This window comes from Colias philodice, chromosome 31 (assembly GCF_061535455.1).
Source record: "Colias philodice isolate Cphi_HAF_F1 chromosome 31, ilColPhil1 Martin Lab GWU primary, whole genome shotgun sequence".
In the NCBI taxonomy this organism is placed as follows: domain Eukaryota; kingdom Metazoa; phylum Arthropoda; class Insecta; order Lepidoptera; family Pieridae; genus Colias; species Colias philodice.
In genome coordinates this window covers 4403382-4428468 of record NC_143116.1, presented here as the reverse complement: position 1 = coordinate 4428468, position 25087 = coordinate 4403382, and the positions used below count along the sequence as shown (strand labels likewise).

Sequence of the window (25087 nt, the reverse complement as noted above, 5' to 3'; positions counted from 1 at the left end):
TTCGGTACCATAGCCAATTAAGAAAATGGATAATTTTTATTTTTTTCATTGTTATTATGATGACCTCTATAGGTCTCTAACTCTATAGTTATAGACATTGTTTAACTCTGCAATAAATCACTTGAGTATGATTGAAGAACCAGCCCCCCTAGTCAAGTGGCTTTCTGTTAGCGTAGCGTTCAATAGAATAGACTACGAATGTATGAGATTGACGTAAGCTGTAGATAAACGTATCTTCTATTGAACGCTACGCTAACAGAAAGCCACTTGACTAGGGGGGCAGTTTCACGACTTGCTGATAAATCAAGTCGATTTAACTGATAGACAAATAAATATATCTAGAAGTTGTGAAACTGGCTATTAAAATATTTGCCTAATTTCGATTTCATTGCTCTCGTAAGAAAGAAAGTACCATAGAGATAGAGATAGATATATCTATGATGTTTATATTTCAAAAGTACAGCAAAAAATTTTATGTTTTTTCGTCAATGGATGATAAATTTGATTATGTATTTTTAGACTTTTAAAACTGAAAAATTTTAAGACATTTTTTTTATAATTGTTGTATACGCCTGCTTTATGGCCAATTCAGTTTATGAAATAATTATTAATGTATTTCTGTATATTGTATTAATTGAGTCATTATTGGTGTGTCTAATAAATAAATAAATAAATAAATAAAAAAAAAAGAGTTGAAAACTCACTGTAAATGTTAATCAAAGATATGGTGTTTGATATGTAATGAAAAGAAAAGAAAAAAATGTTGTGTGGTTTTATGAAACCACGGTAAAAGTGAAACTGTTCGAACGGTTCCGAACACTGCTTTGTGTAGCGCATGTCGCGTGTCGGTCGGCTGCCGAGTAGGTATACCTACTCGGCAGCCGCGATACACGCGACATGCGCTACACAGACCAAACAGTTTGAGACGATGTAATAAAAGTTTCACTTTAAAAAACACTTGAGCTGTCAAATTTGACATTAGGAAAATAACGCCATCTCGCTTACAACTGTGTTGCCTTAATTTTATTTGGTTGTATTTAAAATTAAGACTCGAAGTCAGGAATTGTGTTTAATTTTATAAAGTAACTGTAAGTGTAATATATTTTATTAAGTCTATGTATATTCTTAATGTAAATATATTTTGTCGAATATTATAGTGTTGGGACTCGCACAAATAACCATTTTATATTATGTAAGATAGATAAAGAATAAGCACTAATTTTTACTTGAAATATGTTTTTAAAGAAATAGTTTCTTCTAAATTGTTTAATATTTGAAATACACTATACATAAGAAATGTATTTTTTTTGTTATTTATAAATGTGTATCACATAATATTTAACAGTATGTATCAGTGAAAAAAATGTCGTTTATTTTCAAAATGCAAGCTTTCATTATTATCAACTGAGAAACCTGTATAGTCGACTGTACTATAGATAGGAACTAAGAATAGGAAAGTAGACGACTTATTAAATAAATCAATCAATTTTTATTTATTTATTATTTGACTTAAAGAAGATTTGACTTACATACTTCTAGCTATGACGTCACAAAAAATGGCGTGGGTTAATTCCTATTCTTAGTTAAGAGGAGGCTCCCTAAATTGTATGTGAATTTGCATTAATATTCTGAAACAGTCACACATACAATCAAAATAGAACTTTAGTATATGATATTATAATAAGTCTTTTTTTGTTTCTATGTACAAGACAGTTACGTAATTGTAACATTTTCGCTCGATTCATTTTTTATTCAATAAATATGACCTTTTTAAGGATTACTTATTACATTTTTTATAAAGATTTACTAGGACTTTATGTCTAAAATAAATGTTAACAGTAAGAAAATATAGTTGACTATCCAATCCCAAGATATTTTTTCTCTAGATCATTTATTAATTTAGTTATAAACGAAATAAGAATTGAGACTTACGAGATTTATTTTCGAGCTCGAACGCGATCAAAGAGCGCACGCGATATTCAACTTTATTACGGCTGTGCTAGCGTCTAGCACCGTGCCGGTCTAACGGGCTCTCAGTGCCAGAAATTATGTTAGGGAGCCTCCTCCTAACTAGAATAGTATAGTTATCGACTATACTATTCTCGACTACGACTGCTGTAGTCTTTTATTTTTTACAGAAAACTACCTTATTTAGTTATTCGATTCTTCACATAATACGATGTAAATAGATATTTTATACAGCCAGTAAATTCATTATTTTTGTATTATTTTGAATGGACAGGCCAGACATTATGATTTATAAGGCATATCAAACGTGCCGTTTATTAAGCGGCGCTTAATCAAGAGGCTAGGCAATTGATTGAATGGCTGATTGAGGTAGTTTTCTCCATCAACAAGAGTATTTTAATATAAAAGAGGTACAATTTTAAAATAAATTAGTCAAATATATAAGTGCTCTTTTGGATATTGTATTTAGAGATCAAAATTGTTTTATTTTGTATTATGAAAAATATATAGATGTTAGAATGTAAACGGTATTTTATTTAAAAAGAGTAAATAATATAAATTTCCTTTACTTTGTAGATGAATATTAATATTAAATCAATCCAATAATTATCAGTGTGTGAGTGAAGTCCCATGTCCCAAGTGGGGTAAGCAATAAGGGGCAGATGCATTATACATCTGTTTCACTGATCGATACCTACGTACAAAAATCATGGAGACAAGGGGAAAAATCTCTACCTGTACTTTCGAATTTTCATCTGTACTCAGTTGGACAGCTGACGGCATAGTGCTGAATCTTATTATTTTATGCTCTTATATCGTTCTAGATAGGTCACGGGGCCTTAGACAAAGTAACAATTACAAAACGATAACGAAGTTAGAAATCGCAAAAATGTATGGGATTGACATTAGATAGACCACGTGATCTAACGCGGCGTATGTCAATCCCATACATTTTTGCGATTTCTAACTTCGTTATCGTTTTGTAATTGTTACTTTGTCTACAGGCCCAGGTGGTTCAAATGACCCTTAACTTTTTCAACATGGGCCTGTAGTCTTCTATATTATATCATTGTTAAGAATGAACTAGGGAAGCCTCAAATAGGGTTTTAACATTATATTTAAAATGTACATAATATATGTGTTCAGCATTCATCATTATTCATTTGTATGAATTTCATTTATTGTTAATTTATGTAAAGAATTTTTTATTATTTTTGTAACTTTAGTATATTATGTCAATCACAGATAATGTAATACTACGTAAAATTAAGTTCTGTAAATATAATATTATTAAAGTAAATTTCGCATTTTTGTTTTCATAAAATACTTAAGTCATCCTTACTTCTGAATGCGTGTATGTAATTGCTGTTAATTTTGCTTTGACCACGCGAACGAAGCTACGGGCCGAAATCTAGTTATATACCTACAGGATGGAAATTTTCAATGGGCCCTGGAGGGACGTTACTTGAAATACTGTAAATGTTGAACTTTGAATAGATAGAGATGAGAGAGGAGACATTCATTTATCATAAAAAAAGAAAAAGAACTTTTAAATACTTGAAAATTCACTTACAATGCCCGGGAATAGAACTTACTAAAAATTAAAAGCATTCCAATACAACAAACTATTTTAAAAAAAGGTCTGACAATCGCCTTTTCTACAACATACTATCTGCAAAATATTTTTTATGAAATACTAGAGGTCCGCCCCGGCTTCGCCCGTGGTACATATTTCGCAATAAAAGGTAGCCTATGTCCTTTCTCGGGTATCAAAGTATCTCCATACCAAATTTCATGCAAATTGATTCAGTAGTTTAGGCGTGATTGAGTCAGACAGACAGACAGAGTTACTTTCGCATTTATAATATTAGTATGGATTATTTCCAACATGGCTGTATTCAAAGACGTTTAACTATTAACTAGACTGTGCACCAAAGATATATGTTTTGATAAAATATGATTATAAAACTGAAGGGTTTGTTTCTTTAAACGCGCTAATCTCAGGAACTACTGGTCCGATTTGAAAAATTATTTTCGTGTTAGATAGCCCATTCATCGAGGAAGGCTAAGACCAACAGGAGCGGAGCCACGCGGGTGAAACCGCGGAGCGCAGCTAGTTATTCATATTAGGATACTGTATTTGATTTGTTATTTTTGAAGTGAAACTTCTTTATCGGGGTTGGAAAAAAATTTATTGTAACATTTTTTCGGTTATATTAACTAGTACATTATTTTTTTAAAAATACTTGGTCATAAAGAAGTTTCACTTCTTACGTGTGTACACTAGTACACGCACACATTTTTTTGTGATATTTTTTGTGTTCATTGTTTTACTTGTAAGTCAGTTTACGAACGATTTGTGTATTTTATTCAAGGGCTTTCAAAATAAGTCGACAAAAAATACTGTAAAAATAATATATTTAAAGTGCGTGATTTTAAATAACAGTTTTAAAGTGTATAAAAAATTAAGCATTAATAATATTAATAAGTAGATTTGACATTAGACTGGATACAATGTTAAATTATCCGTTATTTAGTTTATTCCTTGGTGTTGCCAGCTTTCGTTTCGTTTTTCAAATCTTCGTATGACGTTTGGTTCTGTAAATAAGAAATTTTATCATGTGATGTATAAAAACACGGTGTTTTTAAATTTTAAATTCAATAAAATGAACACAAAAAGATAGGTAGTCATAGGATTTAATATGTCAAGTAAAAAGTTACAATTCAGACCATTTTAATTCGGAACTTTTAAGGCTGTGTCCATTTCTTTTACTCTTATTAAAGTGAAACTTTTATTACATCGTCTCTTCACTTTTTGGTCTGTGTAGCGCATGTCGCGTGTATCGCGGCTGCCGAGTAGGTATACCTACTCGGCAGCCGACCGTCACGCGACATGCGCTACACAAAGCAGTGTTCAGAACCGTTCGAACAGTTTCACTTTTACCGTGGTTTCATAAAACCACACAACATTTTTTTTATATTTATTTTTTTATAAAAAAAAAGAAAAATATTAGCAACTTCAAATATAACATCAAACACAACAACAACTCTGCCTTCTGAACTAGGTAATTACCTGTATCTCAGAATTATTAAATTTTTTCTATGTTCCGTTCTTTATTATTTTAGATTAACACTGTGCTCCATTTTATTTTTTTAAATAAACTACTTTTAAACTATTAGAGCAGCCGTACACGGGCGGCTCGAGCAGTTATCGGTTGAGCGACGTTCATGGACTGCTCGAGCTGTCGCTACAAACCGCGCAGTTGACGGCTTGAAGCAGTCGTGACTGCTCGAGCAGTCCGTGTACGGCAGTGAATGAATGTCCATAGTTCACGATCGCGGCTTCAAGCCGTCGGTCTCAACTGCTTGAAGCAGTCCGTGTACGGCTGCCCTTAATACTCACCTCCCACATATCATCATCCCATTCTCTGAACAGTTTCTTGAAGTTAGCGGGCTCTTTACCCTGTTTCACTGATACTACTATAGCGGTATCTACAGTACGATCAAGGCCATCGTCTTCTAAATATTCCTGTATTTAATAAATATATGATTAAAAGAAACACAATGTTACAAATTGTTCTTGTTTATTTATATTAATAACTAGCGGTCCGCCCCGGCTTCGCCCGTGGTACCTACATGTTTAAACTATCCTATCTCTCAAGTTGGATCGAACTGTACATGGTGTGCGAATTTTATTATAATCGGTTAAGTGGTTTAGGAGTCCATTGAGGACAAACATTGTGACACGAGATTTATATATATTACTAGCGGACAGCGGTCCGCCCCGGCTTCGCCCGTGGTACATGTTTACGTTTTCTCTACATAAGAACCATCCTCGTACTTCAAGGAATATAATAAAAAAAGAATTATCGAAATCGGTTCAGCCGTTCTCGAGTTATGCGCTTACCAACACATTTTGCGATTCATTTTTATATATAAGAAGAAGATTAAAAGAAGATTAATAAGAAGAAGATTAATAATTATATTATTTTATAAAGAAACACAATAAAGGTAAAAACAAAGAAAATTAAAAGTACAATAGGCTTATCACTAAGAAGCGATATCTTCCAGACAACATTAGGATATAGGAAAAGTATGAGAATGTAAGTTTTAATCAAATTATTGGAGTTTATTTTGATTTTAATGATTTTTAATTGTTGTGTTTAATTGCTTTTTACAAGCTAGAGACATAATTTAGTCTTATTATTACAAATTGGAAGAAAGACATACATTCTTAATCTACTTAATTTAAATGTTGCCAGCCTAAAATTTAACACTAAATCATATTAAATACCTCAATAATTTTATCCTTAGCGGCTTTTACTCTTTCTGGAGTATTGATTCCCTTCCAGAAGTAAAGTTCCTCGCCCCCATCAACGATGTAAACACTGTCATCTGAGAGATACTGGAAATGTTGTTCAAAGATTAAAAAATGTTGTGTGGTTTAAGGTTTTATGAAACCACGGTAAAAGTGAAACTTAGGCACAAAATTATCGTATTTGTACGATAATGACTCCGAACACTGCTTTATACCTACTCGGCAGCCGACCGTCACGCGACATGCGCTACACAGACCAAAAAGTTTGAGACGATGTAATAAAAGTTTCACTTTAATAATAATTCAGGGCAACACGGCACGATCTGATCCCATACTAAGTTTTCGCTTGTGTTATGGAAACCAGATGGCTGATAAACATACATATATAATTTTAAATGAATACTTATATAGATAATTATCACCCAGACACAGAGCAAACATCTACGTTCATCACACAAATATTTGGGTGGGAATCGAACCCACGACCTCTTGCTTGGAAGGCAGGGTAACCAACCAAGCCAACCGGTCAGTATATTTGATTAGAAAGTACATTTTTACTCCCATTTGCTTACCGTTTGCTTAAAATCCGGCGGCAACTCCTCGAAATTCACTTTCCCGCCAATTGTGACGTTGACAGCTGTCAGTGTGACAGGCGTTGTGATGCGGCGGGTGACAGTTTGTTGCCAGCCCGATATGCTTTCTGTGGCTGGTGCACCGCCTGTTTTAATAAACGAATAATATCTCAAAATAACAATACATATAAATGATTTAAGTACGTTTAGGCCCTGCGCAGACGGCACACTTTTTGTTTTTGTTGCGATCGAGTCTGCGGCGCACAAAAAGTCTGCATGGCGCGCAAAAAGTCGGTCGCGGATTTTTCACAGACTCAACGCACACGACGCACATCTTCGATCATTTTGTCGGCAGAGCTGTAGGGACGTAGACGCTATGGAAATCGTGTAAAGTGTGCGCCGTCTGCGTTAGCGCGCGTTGAAGCAAATGGCTGGTTCACACTTTGATTAGTGCGAGTGCAGGTGATGAGTAGTACTACGTGTGGACAGCGACTGTTTAGTGCGAGTGTTTAGTAGGCTGTGTAGTAAAGTGAATAGAAGCGTGTTCTATTTTTTTGCGAGTGGACTGCGAGTAGCCACGTCCCGCGCGCCCTCCCTTCCCCCTCACTCGCAGCGTGCCTGCACTCGCACTAATCACCTGCACTCGCAGTCAATTGGACACTACTCGCACTACACACCTGCACTCGCACTAATCACCTGCACTCGCAGTCAATTGGACACTACTCGCACTACACACCTGCACTCGCACTAATCACCTGCACTCGCAGTCAATTGGACACTACTCGCACTACACACCTGCACTCGCACTAATCACCTGCACTCGCAGTCAATTGGACACTACTCGCACTACACACCTGCACTCGCACTAATCACCTGCACTCGCAGTCAATTGGACACTACTCGCACTACACACCTGCACTCGCACTAATCACCTGCACTCGCAGTCAATTGGACACTACTCGCACTACACACCTGCACTCGCACTAATCACCTGCACTCGCAGTCAATTGGACACTACTCGCACTACACACCTGCACTCGCACTAATCACCTGCACTCGCAGTCAATTGGACACTACTCGCACTACACACCTGCACTCGCACTAATCACCTGCACTCGCAGTCAATTGGACACTACTCGCACTACACACCTGCACTCGCACTAATCACCTGCACTCGCAGTCAATTGGACACTACTCGCACTACACACCTGCACTCGCACTAATCACCTGCACTCGCAGTCAATTGGACACTACTCGCACTACACACCTGCACTCGCACTAATCACCTGCACTCACACTAATCAAAGTGTGAACCAGCCAAAACGTTCAATTCTTTTCACACACTTTTGTGCGGAGCGGCGCGGTGCGGTCTGCCCGAATTACACGGATTTTTTGTGCGCCGGACTTTTTGCGCGTCGTGTGCGTTACTGCATATAATTTCATAGGTTCTATTTTCACAGACTAAAAAGTGCGTCACGGATAGTCTGTCGTCTGCGCAGGGCCTTATTGAATTACAATACCATTTATTGAATACACACATAGAAAACTAGATGATATAATATCTAGGTACTAGGTATACTAGTACAATACAAAGAAAAAGAGAAGGGCGAACATTTATTATGTAAAATATTAGTTTGAATGTAATAAGAATGTACTGCGATTCTACACAGCTACCTAATTGATAACAAAACGCAGCAAGTCAACGACTTTTAGCAAAGTGAGGGTAGTTGGGTCGAACGTCGTATAAACAACGTCCGAGCCCCTAGGCACGATTCGTACGAATGCGCCACGAGTCAGGAAAGCGGGAATTTATAGTATTCGACAGCTAGGCATGTTCAGGCATGAAATAATGACAACCACATTGACAACTATTCATCCACAAAAATATTAAATCGAAAGTTACGTCTAACATTAAATATAAGGTAGCTTTTCGCTTATAAGCGATCTCTGTCAACTCCAAACCCAATATGTACTGTATAAAACGCGGACGAACAGAATAATTTATAGTATTACTAGTTTTCCACCCGCGGCTTCACCCGTGAGAAATTTATGTACAAATTATCATTTAAAATTTAGAAAGAAGTAGCATTCTTAATTAAAAATATATACAGATGATATTAAATAAAACTTCTCCGCCACGTCATAGAGTAAGGCGACGATTTTGGTATCTTTGAATCTTTCCAACGAAGTTTCACTTCTGACACATGTGCTCACACACGCTCTTTTATTTTCTTACTCACCCAAAGCCGTCCAAAATTCATAAGTCTCTTCACCCTGTATCACCGCCACCACTTCTCTCTGATCACCGACCACTGTTTTGGTGAACTGTAGCGCTGCGGCTTGTTCTTTTTCGTTTGATTCCTGTATCAAAAGTGAATTAATGTGGTTTTATTTAATTAATAGGTACTTGATCTTAATATAAAGTTCCTTAGCAATTTTATAGCTTTCAAATGCTTTAAACTGCTTTATGAACATTGAGGTACGTATGGATTTACTACGTATAGAGAGGACACCACGAAAAAAATCTGTGCGCGGCGCGGGGCGGCTAGTGAGTCATACAAATATTGTTTATTTTATTAAAAAAATGTGAATAAACTTATCAATTAAACCCAATCAATGTAACAAAAAAAATGGTTTGTGACGATTGACTCCACAGACATAGACTCTAACTCGTGTTACAAATAGTGTAGTAGCGATGTCCTCTTTAGTACGTAGTACATAGTAACTCAATGTTACTCAAATGTAACTCAAATGAGAAATTTGGCACGTAAAAAAATTAAAGAGTCATAGATTATCATCTATGATCTCACGGGTTGGCCCGGTTTTGCGAAATAACGCGTGTTCGAATCCCGCCTCTTGATCTGTTTTTTTAATTCTCATTTTTATTGCAAACTAGCTTACCGCCCGCGGCTTCGACCGCTTTGTCTAAAACCTAATAAATTATATACTAAAACCTCTTGAATCACTCTCTCTATTTAAAAAAAACCGCATCAAAATCCGTTGCGTAGTTTTAAAGATTTAAGCATACAAAGGGACATAGGGACAGAGAAAGTGACTTTGTTTTATACTATGTAGTGATAAATTAAATGTTGGTGTTATTGTAAAATTAAGGGAAGGATAAAGAAAAGACGACCAATTTTCGTAAAAGTGAGCTTTTATTTCAACGATTTAAACATTTTCAATTATTTGGTGGATATTAATTATTTGTAATTTATTTGTATTTTTTTTTTATTAGTTTCTTGAGAATACAAAAATCATTTCTACGGAAGTGAATAAATGTGGCAAAGTTAGTGTTATTTTATCTCGATATTATTTGATACAAATCATCAATTTAAATAAAGATAATGAAATCACCGAGCAAATAGTTTTCTTACCTTTCCATTCCAAACATAGACAACTTCCGGTGTTTCTAGAATGAACACATCATCGTTCTCTAGCGACTCTGTTGTCTCTGGCACTTGCACTATTCTCATATCCTCTTCTGTCTCTATGCCTTCCACCTGTAAGTTATATCTGATATTAATAATTCTTAAACAGTTACTAGTGGTCCGCCCCGGCTTCGCCCGTAGTACCTATATGTTTAAACTATCCTATCTCTCAAGTTGGATCGAACTGCACATGGTGTGCGAATTTTATTAAAATCGGTTAAGTGGTTTAGGAGTCCATTGAGGACAAACATTGTGACACGAGATTTATATATAAACAGTTATTAATTATTTTTATCACAAAAGAGGTTAAACCGCCTTCTATTTCATATTGTCAAAAACAGAATTTAAATGACACAAATCAGAAGGTATCATCAGCTTTCAAATAAACAAAGAATAATCAAAATCGGTTCATCCATCCAAAGAAAACTGCACGAGTTAAAAGCGCGATTAGAATAATTATTTTAATTAAGAAAGAACCATTTATTTCACGCCACAAAACAAAACATCACACTAAAAATACACAACAAACAATTTATTTATTTATTTTTCACTCACTTTAAAGAGCCGTATACCATCATCTTGGTAAGAATGATTGAAGTTATCTGGACTGTATTCATTGTTTTTACCACCGAAGAGGATTCCCAATTTTCCTGGAAAAAATAAAAATAGTGAGTGAGTGAGTTTGTGAGATTGTGAGTCGGTTTGTTAGTTGTGAGTTAGTTACCTACTTTGTGAGATTATGAGTTAGTTACCTACTTTGTGAGATTGTGAGTTAGTTTGTGATTGTGAGTTAGTTACCTACATTGTGAGATTGTGAGTTAGTTTGTGATTGTGAGTTAGTTACCTACTTTGTAATATTGTGAGTTCTTTAGTTAGCAGTAGTTATGATTGTTCATTACTTCCGTCACGACTGGATATATTTTGTTTATTCAATTTGTTACTAAGGTTTTAATGGAGATATTGCATACAAAGTTAAAAAGAATAGAAAGCTTTGCATACTAAGACGATTGCAAGGAAAAACATTGGCTAAACTGTACATTATAGGGCGTGGAGTTGAGAGTCGTAATTTTTTTTGTGGTTAGCTATTGACCTATGGAACCTAAATCTGAAATTTCACAGCGCGAAAACTTTTTGTTTTTGAGTCACGAATTTTTGAAAATCGGAAAATTTTACTCCATTTTATCTTTGAAACGCGAACTTACTGTTATGACAGTGTCAAATTGACCTACAGCGATTGTCAAACGCGTTTCATTTCAGGTAAAACATTTCTATCTAACAAAAAAAATATTATAATTTAAATTTTATTTATGAAATTTGTATATTTTTTAACAACAACATTAAAAATAATTATTATTAAGTATAGTTTTTGTAAAATAGATTAAATAAAATAAAATTATTAATATTCGCAATTTATAATTTAACAAAAATATTAATCGAAGTGTCTAGTCGTCCGCTAAACGGATGAATAAAATAAATTAGTCGTCCGATTACCGGATGAATAAAATAATTTAATCGTCCGATTATTCGGATTACTAGATAACCTTTTAACACTAAAGCTAGTTGGGTTGGACTAAAGCAAAGGGGGCGCAGGACTTTTGATGGAGTTGGTGTCATTTTAACACCTATTTATTATTGTTTTATCGTAAAGATAACGCTAATATAAGCATGTTTTATAGGAACAACTTTTCTCTAAAATCAAAAATGGCGGAGATATTCACCCTCAATTCGTTAGGTTAGGTTTAGGTTAGGTTAGCCTTTAGGTTAGGTTAGGTTAGGTTTCTTAAAAAAAAACTACACAGAAATAGGAGCCCCGCGAAGCGGGGCTCCGTCGACGCGCAAAAAAAATCAAGTTAGGTTAGGTTAGCCGTTAGGTTAGGTTAGGTTAGGTTTCTTAAAAAAAAAAAACTACACAGAAATAGGAGCCCCGCGAAGCGGGGCTCCGTCGACGCGCAAAAAAAAATCTAGTTTAGGTTAGGTTAGCTGTTAGGTTAGGTTAGGTTAGGTTTCTTTAAAAAAAACTACACAGAAATAGGAGCCCCGCGAAGCGGGGCTCCGTCGACGCGCAAAAAAAAATACCTACGTGTGCCCTCCTCCCCCCACAAAAAACCTATAATACGTGCGGCAGTTCTCTAAAGAAACCCCGATAACCTAACTATATAGATAAATAGATGTTATCGGACGATTCAATTATTTTATTCATCCGGTAATCGGACGACTAATTTATTTTATTCATCCGTTTAGCGGACGACTAGCGCTGTCCAATATTAATTGTACGCTTTGTACCGTGGAACAAAACAATAACGACGTCATTTTCAGTTACCGTTCGTTTGCTGCCTTTCAGTCGAGATCGTTTCGTGCGTACTCCTGTTAAGCCCTAAAACTGTACAAAACTATTAAACTTTTACTTTTAGCATACAAATAGGTAGCGAGGAGCGAAGCGACGAGCGTGTTAGGTTAACATTTGAACTGCCGCACGAGCCGAGCGAGCGAAGCGAGCGTGCCGCGGCAACGGCCGGCGAGTGCCAGAAGCGACTTTAGGGCGATTCCCACTCAAACAAAAAAAAAACTACAGGTCATACTAATGTCTATTACATTAAATCTGTCATATTTCAAATCAAAGAGCTAATGCAATATTACTAGTATTGAAAACTATTATTGTAAAGTAATAATTAATATTAATTGCTTCAGATCAATGTGGAACTGGAAAAAAATACCTAAAGCAAAGGGGGCGCAGGACTTAGAAAATTTTTGATGGAGTTGGTATCATTATAACACCTATTTATTATTGTTTTATCGTAAAGATTACGCTAATAAAAGCATGTTTTGTTGGGGCAACTTTTCTCTAAACTTGATAATTACCAAGATACATGACGGATTGTAAAATGTAAATTTTTTCAATGATGGAATATTATGTATTCAATATTAAGCTGCGAAAGTCCGAATCTAGCTAAAAAACGTTACGCTAAAATAAGCATTGCATTATCATAAGACTTGCCACAGAACCGAAGCTGTCAACCCCGAATTCCACGTGGTCTTGTCTGCCCTACCCCTAGAGTGTATGTAAAAAGCCGGAGGCGCGGAGGGAGAGGGAGAAGAGGGAAGGGCTGCACTTCCCGTAGCGCCGGAGCTAAGGCAGTGTCTGAGACAATATAAAAAAGACATGAGGAGATAGGGAAAGGGTTAGGTTAGGTTTTATCATCAATCTTTGAGGGCGAATATCTCGGCCATTTTTTATTTTGGAGAAAAAGTTTTTTTTATAAAACATGCTTATTTTAGCGTTTTGAATAAAAATTATGTATTTTATGATACCTATACAATTTTCACTTTAGATCAAAAATTTTCTAAGTCCTTACTTTGCGCCCCCTTTGCTTTAGGCGGACCAAAACTTAATTTGTAAATATCTCGAAAACTATTAATTTTCGCGCCCCCCCCTTTACAGGGGAAGTTCCTAGTACCCACCCCCCCTCTCTCCACCCCCCACTACCCCCAAATTCCACGCCCTATAATGTACAGTTTTACCAAAACATTGAAAAATGGAAATATTTAGCACGTTAAAAAAAGACACAGATATGAGAATTGAGAATTATTTAAAAAACGCAAAAAACAATCTCTCCTCAGCAAAAACAGTTAAAACCTACCTTTAAACAGTTTCAAGAAGTGTTTTGTCTCTTTCCCTTGCGGCACTGTCACGTTATTCACATCTCCCTCTAACTCTTCTTCCAATTTATTGCAAAACGCTTTTGCTGCTGTTTTAGTATCTTTTCCTGTTTTCTCACCCTTGAAATATTAATTATTACGTATAATATGAAAATTTTCGTTAAAATGAAATATTATTAGGTTTACAATAACATGTTTTCAGAATTATTTAAGATTTTTTAGTAGTGGAGTTTTATTTCAAGAAGAAGCAGGGAAAGCATAGGAGTTGTTATGGTTCGCCTGATAAATAACCAAAAAATTAAAGTATAGTAGTAGCCAAAAATATAAAATCGGAAAGTTTAATTATTTAGAGAATTAAAAAAATCAGGTAGCAATTGCTATTAAAATATAGATATTAAAAAAATATAAATACTTACAACCCAAGTATATAGGATATAGGCATCTTTACCATCCGAATCATATTTATATTGAATTACATATACGTCGTTCTGGTATAGAATTGGTGTTTTCGATATTAACTCAGTAACATCTTCGGGCTCTTCGCCAATTCTGAAAAAAAAATGTGCTAAAATAAACGTGTGTCTTGAGCACACGTGTCAGAAGTGAAACTTCTTTGTTGCAAAAGAAGATTTAAAGGTAGGTATCAAAATCGTTGCCTTACTCCATGATGTGACGGTATTGCCATGACGCGACCTTGAAATTTTTAAGTTAGCTTTTCGCCCACGTGAAAGGAAATTACGATCGTTTTTCATTTCCGGAAAAAGTAGGTACACACTTTAAATATCAGTAAGGATGTTAAAAATATGTTACAAAATAAATAATAAATAAATATTTCGGGACAAATTTCACACACGACACGATCACTAAGCTTTCGCTTGTGTTATGGAAACCAAATATATGATAAAAATACATATAAAATTTTTAATTAAGTAGTAGTTTTTAATGAGCAAAAAGCGATGTTCATCACACCAATATTTGCCCTGGTTCGGAATCGAACCCACCTCTGGCTTCGAAAGCAGGGTCACTACCAACGTATATAAAAAGGTACTCTGTGCTACCAACTAAGCCAACCGGTCAGTCCAGACTGACGTCTTGACTATTTGTATTTATTTATATAACTAACGTTATGACGATTAAGATATTGAAATGTGATTCTAAAGGAAGTCTTATTGAATACTAGCTTTCCGCCCGTGGCTTCGCACGCTTTGTCTAAAACATAATCTACACTAATATTATAAAGAGGAAAACTTTGTTTGTTTGTTTGATTGTAATGAATAGGCTCATAAACTACTGGACCGATTTTAAAAATTCTTTCACCATTCGAAAGCTACATTATCCACGAGTAACATAGGATAGGTTTTATCCTGGAAATTCCACGGGAACGGGAACTATGCGGGTTTTTCTTTGAAAACGCGGGCGAAGCCGCAGGCGGAAAGCTAGTTAATTATATACTAAAACCTTCCTCTTGAATCACTATATCTATTAAAAAAACCGCATCAAAATCCGTTGCGTAGTTTTAAAGATTTAAGCATACATAGGGACATAGGGACAGAGAAAGCGACTTTGTTTTATACTATGTAGTGAAATAAATGTTTAAGTTTGAGTTTCAATATTTACCTATACACAGTCATTTCACCACTACCATCATCTGGCATATAACCTCTCGCTGCGGCACTCTTGCCAATAAATTTCGCAACATTTTCTGGTTCATCAGCATCGCTTGAGAAATAGCCAACGTCTGGAAATTTAACACGATTTTAGTTTCACCTGTATGTTTGTATGTTACTGACTTTTGTGGACTCGATTTTGATCCACTTTAAATTAATTTTAAGTTTGTACACTTATCAAGGATCGATTTAATAAATTGCTTAAATGTTAAAACTCAGCTTGTATTAGTTGTAATAGGCAGAGTTTTAATGAGCTACACAATACATATAAAAAAAAACAAGTCGAACAATAAATGCAATAATTACTTACCATGATGTAAAAAATAAATATATATGTCTTGACAATATTATAACCTTTTTCTAAGTGATAAATATGTACATATTATGTACACATTAAATAAATAAATAAGATTATTCATTTATTATTTATTCATTCATTGAACTCACCAAATTCGCTAACAAGAGCTCTCACAGAGGAAGTGACGATAGTCTGCCAGTTATGGAAGTATTGTTTGAAGTTACTATTTTCTGAACCTTCCGACACTCGAGTTACATTCACCTTGAAATAATTAATAAATATTTCAGGACAATTTTCACACACGGCACGATCTGATCCCATACTAAGCTTTCGCTGGTGTTATGGAAACCAGATGGCTGATAAACATACATATATAATTTTAAATAAATACTTATATAGATAATTAACACCCAGACAAAGAGCAAACATCTATGTTCATCACACAAATATTTGCCCTGGGTGGGAATCGAACCCACAAACTCTGGCTTGGAAGGCAGGGCCACTACAAACCAAGCCAACCGGTCAGTAATGTTTTATAAAACTTTAGAAGTATATTTTAAAAGTTTTAATGATCATCATTGTATCTACTGTAGGGAATAGTTATAGAAACAATTAAAATCAGAATGTATCAAAACGTACCACGATTTTCTGATTTAAATACTGAATTACGATGAAATTAAATATTTTTAACGAACTTTAAACGCGATTTATTCATTATACATATACTATTATATTCTCGACGTTTCGGACACTTTGCAGCGAGCGTAGTGACGGGGAGACAAATTTAAAATCTTTAATTTCAAAATGTATAATACTCGCGTAAAATCGAACAATAGAAAATTCTATGAATGACGATGTTCAATCATTAACGTAAAATAAACAACTTAACTCACAACTAATCTTAACATTTTCTATTGAGTAGTTTATACAATAGACTTTGAGCATTACTGCCACGTAATAAGGTGTCAAATGTAATGAATATTTTGTACAATGATTCTCGGATATTTTTAATTGTGAGTATAGTTGTTTATAATACGTCAATGCATTCAAATCAAATTCAAATAGGTAATGTTATGACCGCTCAATTTTTATTGTTACGTTATGTTATTTTGAACGCAAGGTTATAAAAATTAAGTTGTAAAATAATTAATTTATGGCAATATGACCATATTAATTGAAAGTGACAATTTTTACTATATAGAAAATTAATGCGTTATTTTATAGTTTTGATAAGATAATTGTATAAATTGGATTATTTATTGATATAGCGCCATACGTGCATATCATAGTCTACATACTGATTGCAGATAATTAAAAACAAAATACGCCTTACTTATCAATAAATATTATTAATTGATCGTTTTATCTTATTTTATTATCTCTAGTAAGTATAAATTTCGCAAAGAAAGAGGCGTTACCTGATTTAATACATGATCTACGAATTAACATGATAAGATATAAGTATTCAAAATAATCCTTAAGTTTTTAATATGAGGAGCTAATGGAAAAATAATTGTATTTTATTATTATAGATATAATCAGAATACATTAATTTATTCTCAGTTTAATTTTGCAAAAACACTATATATTTTCTTCCGTTATTTAAATTTTATAGCAAAATAACTTAATTTGTTTTACTTACCCAAGCAGGATAATTTTTCACATCAAGATATTTCAGAACGATGTCGTTATAATTCTTCTTAACTTCAGCATCGACGTCATTTCCGATCCAAATGTATACCCCAGAGCAGGGAGTGTCTAATATGTAGATGTTCTGTAAAATAACAACAGTTAACAGATTGTTATAAAAGAAAAAACAGAAAAAATGACAATAATGCCATTGGTAATGGTTCAAAATCTTTTTTAATAAATAAAATAAATGCCAGTAAAGCTATTTTAAAAAATCATTCTATTTAAATAATTACATATTCGTTTGTTTTAAATTATTTAATTTGATTACCTAACTTAGGTTTTCAAGAACAAAAAGAAAAGATTTTAATTTGGCGAGAAATTCAGCCATATTTTTTTTGTGTCACGTCAGATATATGACGATTCTCAGGACAAGAAAGAAGCTATTATTCAACGTTAAATATAATTTTGAAGTCTTTGTCGTATATTTATGTATGTTAGGTACATACAATAGATCATTTTGCGTCTATATTCATCCAAAAAAAAAACATTCATTCCTTCAATCATTCATTTATTCATTCATACTCACGTCAGACTCCAACTGGTTTTGCTTGAAGGGTTTGTTCAGAGCGTCCAATTCGACATCATCATCGTAGAGCACCCTGTATAAGTATACAGTTGTCATACTTTCTCTGGAGAACGCCTGGAATAATAAATAATAATAAATGAGTATTTAAACAAATATAAGTGAAGTCCCATGTCCCCAAGTGGGGTAAGGGGCAGATGCATTATACATCTGTTTCACTGATCGATTTTCTTTACACAGGAAACAGAAGGCTGATCACCTACTTGTCTTAAGTAGGTGATCAGCCTTCTGTGTCCTGCCAGACCGAGACATATTTTTTTCTTCGTCTCCACCGGGAATCGAACCCAGGACCCTCGATTCTACGCTCACGCGTCAACCACTGTACCAAGGAGGTGGTCGAAAATAACAAATATAAGGTTACAATAAATAAATCAAAATGGTACGCTATAGACGAATAAAAAGGTGTAAAAGCTGATGGAAAATAATCATTAATAAAATGGCAAAAAATGCGAATAATTAGAGACCAAACAGTATTAAAAATTTGTGTAATTTTCACACTTCTTAAAAAAATGTTTTAAGTACCTAATGATCGATTTACTTCAACTTTGTTGCTATTTTTTATGTTTGATACGGTTATTTAATGATACAATATTTGAGCATAACTACCTATTACAATATGGAGTATACCTACTCCTTACAATTACAAAAAAATACTGAAAAAAAGTATTTTCGTTTTTCCTTACTTTTGTTAAAACAGCTTCTTACCATAATAGATTCCTCTCCTTCTATCAGCTCATCCTTGGAGCCGGATCCGAGCGCTTCGAAGAACATCGCAAAATCATCGTTCGATGAGAACTCGTCTAGAAAATATGTTAGTGTAAGCCTATTACCACTTTGTAAATACACACAAGTTAAAGACTTTTTAACGGATTTTAAATGCGATTTATCATTGAAGTGAAACTTCGGCACGTTGAGAATAAAATTTCAAGGTCTCGTCATGGTAATACCGTCACATCATGGAGTAAGACAACGATTTTGAAATTTTTGAATCTTGCCAAGAAGTTTCACTTCGGACACGTGTGCTCGGCACACACGCTCTTTTTTTGTAAATAAAGTGTTCATTCACATCTTGTTTGTATACGTTGTTCAATAAATGATTTTTTTTTACATAAACGAGCTGTGCAGTGTGCACCCAGGCTTCGAAGATTTACTTAACATCACTTACTAATAATAAATAATTTTTTTTAAAGAAAATAAATAATTTGAACACGAGGCGGGATTCGAACCCGCGTCGTCCCTGACCAACTCGACCACCTGTGTTCCCGCCAGAGCAATCGAATTTATTCTACTCTTTCAGTTTTATGTATCTAAGCAGCAGCAGTCTAAGCTAATTTATAAACCACTAGATTTCTGCACGCGGCTTCGCTTGCGTTTTAAAGAAAAAAGCCGCATAGTTCCCGTTCCCATGGGATTTCCGGGATAAAACCTATCCTATGTGTTAATCCAAGTTACCCTCTATATGTGTGCTAAATTTCTTTGTAATCGGTTCAGTAGTATTTGCGTGAAAGGGTAACAAACACACACATACACATCCTCACAAACTTTCGCATTTATAATATTAAATAGGATAGGATTTGAATGCCATAAAACCAAAATATCAAGTTCACTTACCAATAATTTCAATAGTTGCCCTCCCATTATGTTCCTGGTCTCTCAAGTTATTGGCAACACTAATAATTTTTCGTCTCTGCGTGGCTTTAGCGCCTTGCGGCATTAGCACGAATATGTCATGTTCCACTTCGAGTATGAAACAGTTGTTTGCGGTTAGAGATGAGGCTTCTGCTGGTACCTTAAAAAGGAGTTAATTTTATTGTAATAGATTTGAAAAGAATGAAAAAAGTTTTATTGTAATAGATTTGAATAAATCTTAATCACTACATAGTATAAAACAAAGTCGCTTTCTCTGTCCCTATGTCCCTTTGTACGCTTAAATCTTTGAAACTACGCAACGGATTTTGATGCGGTTTTTTTAATAGATAGAGTGATTCAAGAGGAAGGTTTATATGTATAATAACATCCATTAAATAGTGGAGAAGTACTGTTATTTTTGAGGTTTCTAATGTGATGTCGTAAATAGTTACATTTTTTCCGCTTACATTGCAAACGCATGCTGAACCCTACGAGGTTTATCAAAATATTGTACTAAGTATTATACAGTATACACATTGAAAAGTTCTACAGACACGTCCGCGATGGTATATGTCTATCTCTTATAACAGTTTACAACCTATTCTATAATCTATGACCTACGGAATATACCCTTTAAAATTTAAAAAAAGAAATCGATCCTTATCCGATTATTTCATTATAAGTTCATTATATTATAGAACTTTATAATATTAAAGTAAATATATTGTTTACAATATTAAATAGTGAATGGATATGAATGTGATTTTTGTGTCAATTTCACGCAAAATCTACACAGTCGTTTTGAATAAAATTTGGTATGCAGATTGATTGGAATGAAATAACCATTGGCCGTAAATAGATAACACGTTCCGTTCTAAATTTCTGATACAATGTTTATTTTATAATTATGTAATATTATGCTCATCTATTTAAGATACTTTCTATAATAATATTATAAGGCTGAAGAGTGTGTTTGAACTACTGGTCCGATTTGAAAAATAAATAAAACCACTTTTATCGTGACAAAATCAAACGTTTATCTCGAGAAAAAAAGAGCGCCAAAAGTGGTTTATCGCAGATAAAACCAAAACTAAAAGTAATTACACAAAATGCTCTGACAAATATCTTGCAAATGTTTTAATATAATTGTTTATGAAAAAAAAATCATAATAAGTATTACCATGTCAAGTAGAAAACGTAAAAGTGTGAAAATTAGAGCTAACTTGGTGATTTTTTTTTATCGAGTAAATTTTAATATTTTATGTTTTTGATTAAACAGAATCGTTGAACATATCATTTAGTTTGATATATATTTTATTTTTTAGATTTGGTCTTGCATATTACACGTATCATCTAATAGAAGATTGGTTATTTTGCTTTATGCGCCCCCTTAAGACCAACAGGAGCGGAGCCACGCGGGTGAAACCGCGGGGCGCAGCTAGTACTATTATAAAGGCGAAAGTTTGTAAGGATGTATGGATGTATGGATGTATGGATGTTTGTTACTCTTTCACGTAAAAACTACTGAACCGATTACAATGAAATTTAGCACACATATAGAGGGTAATTTGGATTAACACATAGGATTATCCCGGAAATCCCACGGGAACGGGAACTATGCGGGTTTTCCTTTGAAAACGCGGGCGAAGCCGCGGGCGGAAATCTAGTTAGAAAGTAAAGCAAAATTTAAAACGTTCATGTTGCGATTCGATTTTTATAAACAAAAGAGCGTGTGTGCCGAGCACACGTGTCAGAAGTGAAACTTCTCACGCTTTTTTTATAGACTGTTGTTTTCGAGGAATTTAGAACACAATTTGTTAAGTTTTAAGGATGGAAATCTAGTTATTACTTAAAGGCTTAATTAAAAAATATAATATAGGTACCTCTTCAATCCTCATATTATCGCAGCCAGACAGCCTCAACAAGCGCTTCTCAGCACCAGCATTTGTTTCCACCTCGTTGAAGCCAGATTCATTGCCACCTTCCAAATATCTGATGGCTGTTGGACAAAATATAGTTTATTAATCTCATCCCATGGCTTCACTTGCTTGGTAAACCGACAAAAAGCCTGTCTGTTAATCTATAGTAGACTATAGATTAGTACAGTATAGATACTGTAAAAGCTTTGCCAAATAAAACGCGTATTTAAACGCTGTAACGCGCGCTAACGAACAATTAAAGCAAACAGCTCACAAATTGTAAAAAAATGGGTATCGTAGCGCAGCATCAGGCAAGCGCTCTGACGCGCGATAATAACGCGCTCTATCTGACAAAGCCGTAAGCTATCGCTGCATCAAATTTCATACAGATCCGATCAGCTATGCATTTTTGCATGCTATAAATTAAATATCAAATACAGATTATCTATAAAAAAAAACGCTCACCAGGCTGAAAATACCCCACAAAAGAACTCGACTCATGCCCCTGTACTTCCCTATGGTGCACCGCTTTACCCCCGAGCTGATCATCCAACGTCACCGTCCATATAGCTGCAGAACCCTTCTTATCCTGCGTTGTTTTACTGCCTAACCAGAAGTGAACGTCGTAGTATAGGGTTGAATTGTTCTCGCCTGTTGTCTAAAGTTTTAGTACAATTTTAACACATATTATTTAGAAATTAAGGATAATTTGTAACGGATTTTAAACGAGATTTATTCATTATATTATTTTGAATGACCGTCAAGCCGATTTGAAAAATTATTTCGGTGTTAGATAGCTTATTTATCGAGGAAGGCTTTAGGCTATATATCAACACGCTAAGACCAACAGGAGTAGAGCAGCGGGGGTGAAACCGCGCGGAACGGAGTAATGAATAAATCGCGTTTAAAATTCGTTAAAACCTTTAATTTTTAAATGTATTATACTCGCGTAAAATCACACTTCAAAATACTACATATTATTATATTATCTGTGTGTAGTATTATATTATCTCTGGTAATACGTAATTATAAGCATTGAAGTACAATAAACAACTAGACTCACAACACTCACAATCAAGCAACTCAGCTTACGCATCTACTAGTTGTGTAATGAGTTATGAGATACAATAGACTTTGAACATTATTGCTAGGGAATAAGGTGTTAATTTCAATGTATGACATCGTCGCTCGAACATAGTTGATCTTTTAATAGGTGAATTGTGAGTTTAGTTGTTTTATAATACATAGTTTTAATTTAGTGTTATTAAAATAGCATGTCTGTGATTTTTAATTAACTGTTTCTCTGATGAATTATTTATTATTAATAATTTATTATTTACAAGAAATGAGACAGTGTTTTATTTTTTATATATTTTCTTCGAACGCGTTATTTAATTATTTATGTATGTATAAAGAACTTACCTTTAAAACAATATAGGAATCACCATTGTAAAATTTCCCATACTTCTTTCGGTCTATGGGGACAGGCTCAAATTTCTGTAAACATAAAATACGCTTAAATACCTATAATTAAGGCTCTGATACAATGTTTCCGCACTTGAGATAATATCTATCCATAATAATTAATAATCCGTACTTAAAATCGATAAAGAATATCTATCGGTATATACTTTAAGAAGTTCCGACTTTCTAAGTTCTGACTTGTAATAGGTATTACGAGAAAATTATTGTGCAATCATTGAGATATACATATGGAGACGACACCGCCTACATCACTTATGTTCCGCTCAACATACGCCATATGGCGTAACTGCACGCTCATTTTTTATTTGTTTTAAAGTGAAACGCATCAAATATGTTATATGCCTTCGTGTGTGTTACGATATTGCACAAATAATACAAATAATACGGAAAAGTGCAAAGGAATAACTTTCATCGGTAAGTAGGTACCTAACTAAAACTTTTTAGATAATAATTTTTAAAACTTAGAGCAAAAAAATGGCGCACAGATTTTGTTCGTGGTGTCTCCTCCATACGTAGTAATATTATATCAATGTGTGCAATCAATATTATGCATTTTACCCACTGCGACAGAAGGAGGGATATGTTTTTCGAGTGTATGTATGAATGTCTATTTCTTTGGCACTCCCTAGCGCCTTAACGTATGACGACGTTGATAGTGTTGTTGTTTTTTGAAGTGAAACTTCTTTTAGCGCGTTGAGAGTGGCATGGCAATACGTAAGGAGTAAGCTTTTGTTTTCTTATAAAACTCGTATTCCTGGTAAACATTTGTCGAGCAACAAAGTTGACACAACATGTTGCAGAAAAGCTGTTATCATGTTAGGTACTGGCAACACTACGTTTTTATTGAAAAGTAAAGTTCTCGACCAAGGAGCGTCAAAATTTGGGAAACTCGGATTTGCACGACAATTCAATATTATCTATGTGAGATATATTTTAAAACAGCTGTTATCACTTCATACAATATGTACCTAGTAATACAGCAAAGTCGTTGCACGCGTATGTGTGTATGTAATAACAAATAAGTATGCTTAGATCTTCAAAACTACAAAACAGATTTTGATAATGTTTTTTTAATAGCTAGAATGATTTAAGAGGAAGGTTTATAAGTATAATTTATGTATTAGGTTTTAGAGACAGCGGGCGAAGCCGTGGGCGCAAAGTTAGTTTCTAATATTCCAATTTCTCTAAGTTATAAAGTTTTTATAAGAAATATCACTACATAGTATAAAGCAAAGTCGCGTCCATTTTATATTTTCGATCGACTATTAACTATTTCACATGGCTCAATATTGGGGAAATAAATATCATGATGACACACAAAAGAGTTTCATCGTAGATAATAAAAATCAATATCTAAATTAGGGTATAATTTGTTCATTAATATCACTACATAGTAAAAAACAAAGTCGCTTTCTTTGTCTCAGTCCTTATGTATGCTTAAATCTTTAAAAATACGCAACGGATTTGGATGCGGTTTTTTTAATAGATAGAGTGGTTCTTTAGGAAGGTTTTAGTATACATAATTAATTAGGTTTTAAACACAGCACGCGGAAAGCTAATAATTTGTAAAAACTTACGTCAATCGTCCAAATTTCCAAGCCTGCTTCCGCGCCTGCATCAACGAACGCCGGGTGTTCCATTTTCAAATTATAATGTTGCCAATTTAAAACAATCACAAAATAGATTAAAAATAAATATTGTCACACAATGTTCCTCTAACTAATACTGAGTCACAACTGGCTGAAGGCTATAATCGTATATGATTCATGAGATAATAAAATCGATATCATGCGATGGTGTTGATAACATTATGAGTGTTAGAGATGGATAGGTTAGTCAAATTTGCTCGAGCCTAAATAAGCATAGGCCAT

At 34.2% G+C, this 25087-nt stretch overlaps 1 protein-coding gene across 1 annotated transcript; it reads right to left on the bottom strand.

The window, feature by feature from the left end:
- Positions 1 to 4369: 4369 nt before the first annotated feature.
- LOC149475238 (gelsolin, cytoplasmic-like) lies at positions 4370 to 24950 on the bottom strand. Its single transcript, XM_089713580.1, has 19 exons — positions 24794 to 24950; positions 23154 to 23228; positions 22197 to 22389; positions 21696 to 21811; positions 19795 to 19972; positions 18889 to 18983; positions 18127 to 18240; positions 17551 to 17682; positions 16058 to 16169; positions 15561 to 15681; positions 14360 to 14492; positions 13925 to 14063; positions 10842 to 10936; positions 10233 to 10358; positions 9099 to 9219; positions 6859 to 7004; positions 6263 to 6373; positions 5372 to 5497; positions 4370 to 4566 (listed from the first exon to the last, which is right to left on the bottom strand). The coding sequence occupies exons 1-19, from the start codon at positions 24854 to 24856 to the stop codon at positions 4507 to 4509; spliced, it is 2256 nt and encodes a 751-aa protein (XP_089569706.1). The 5' UTR covers positions 24857 to 24950; the 3' UTR covers positions 4370 to 4506.
- Positions 24951 to 25087: the final 137 nt, after the last annotated feature.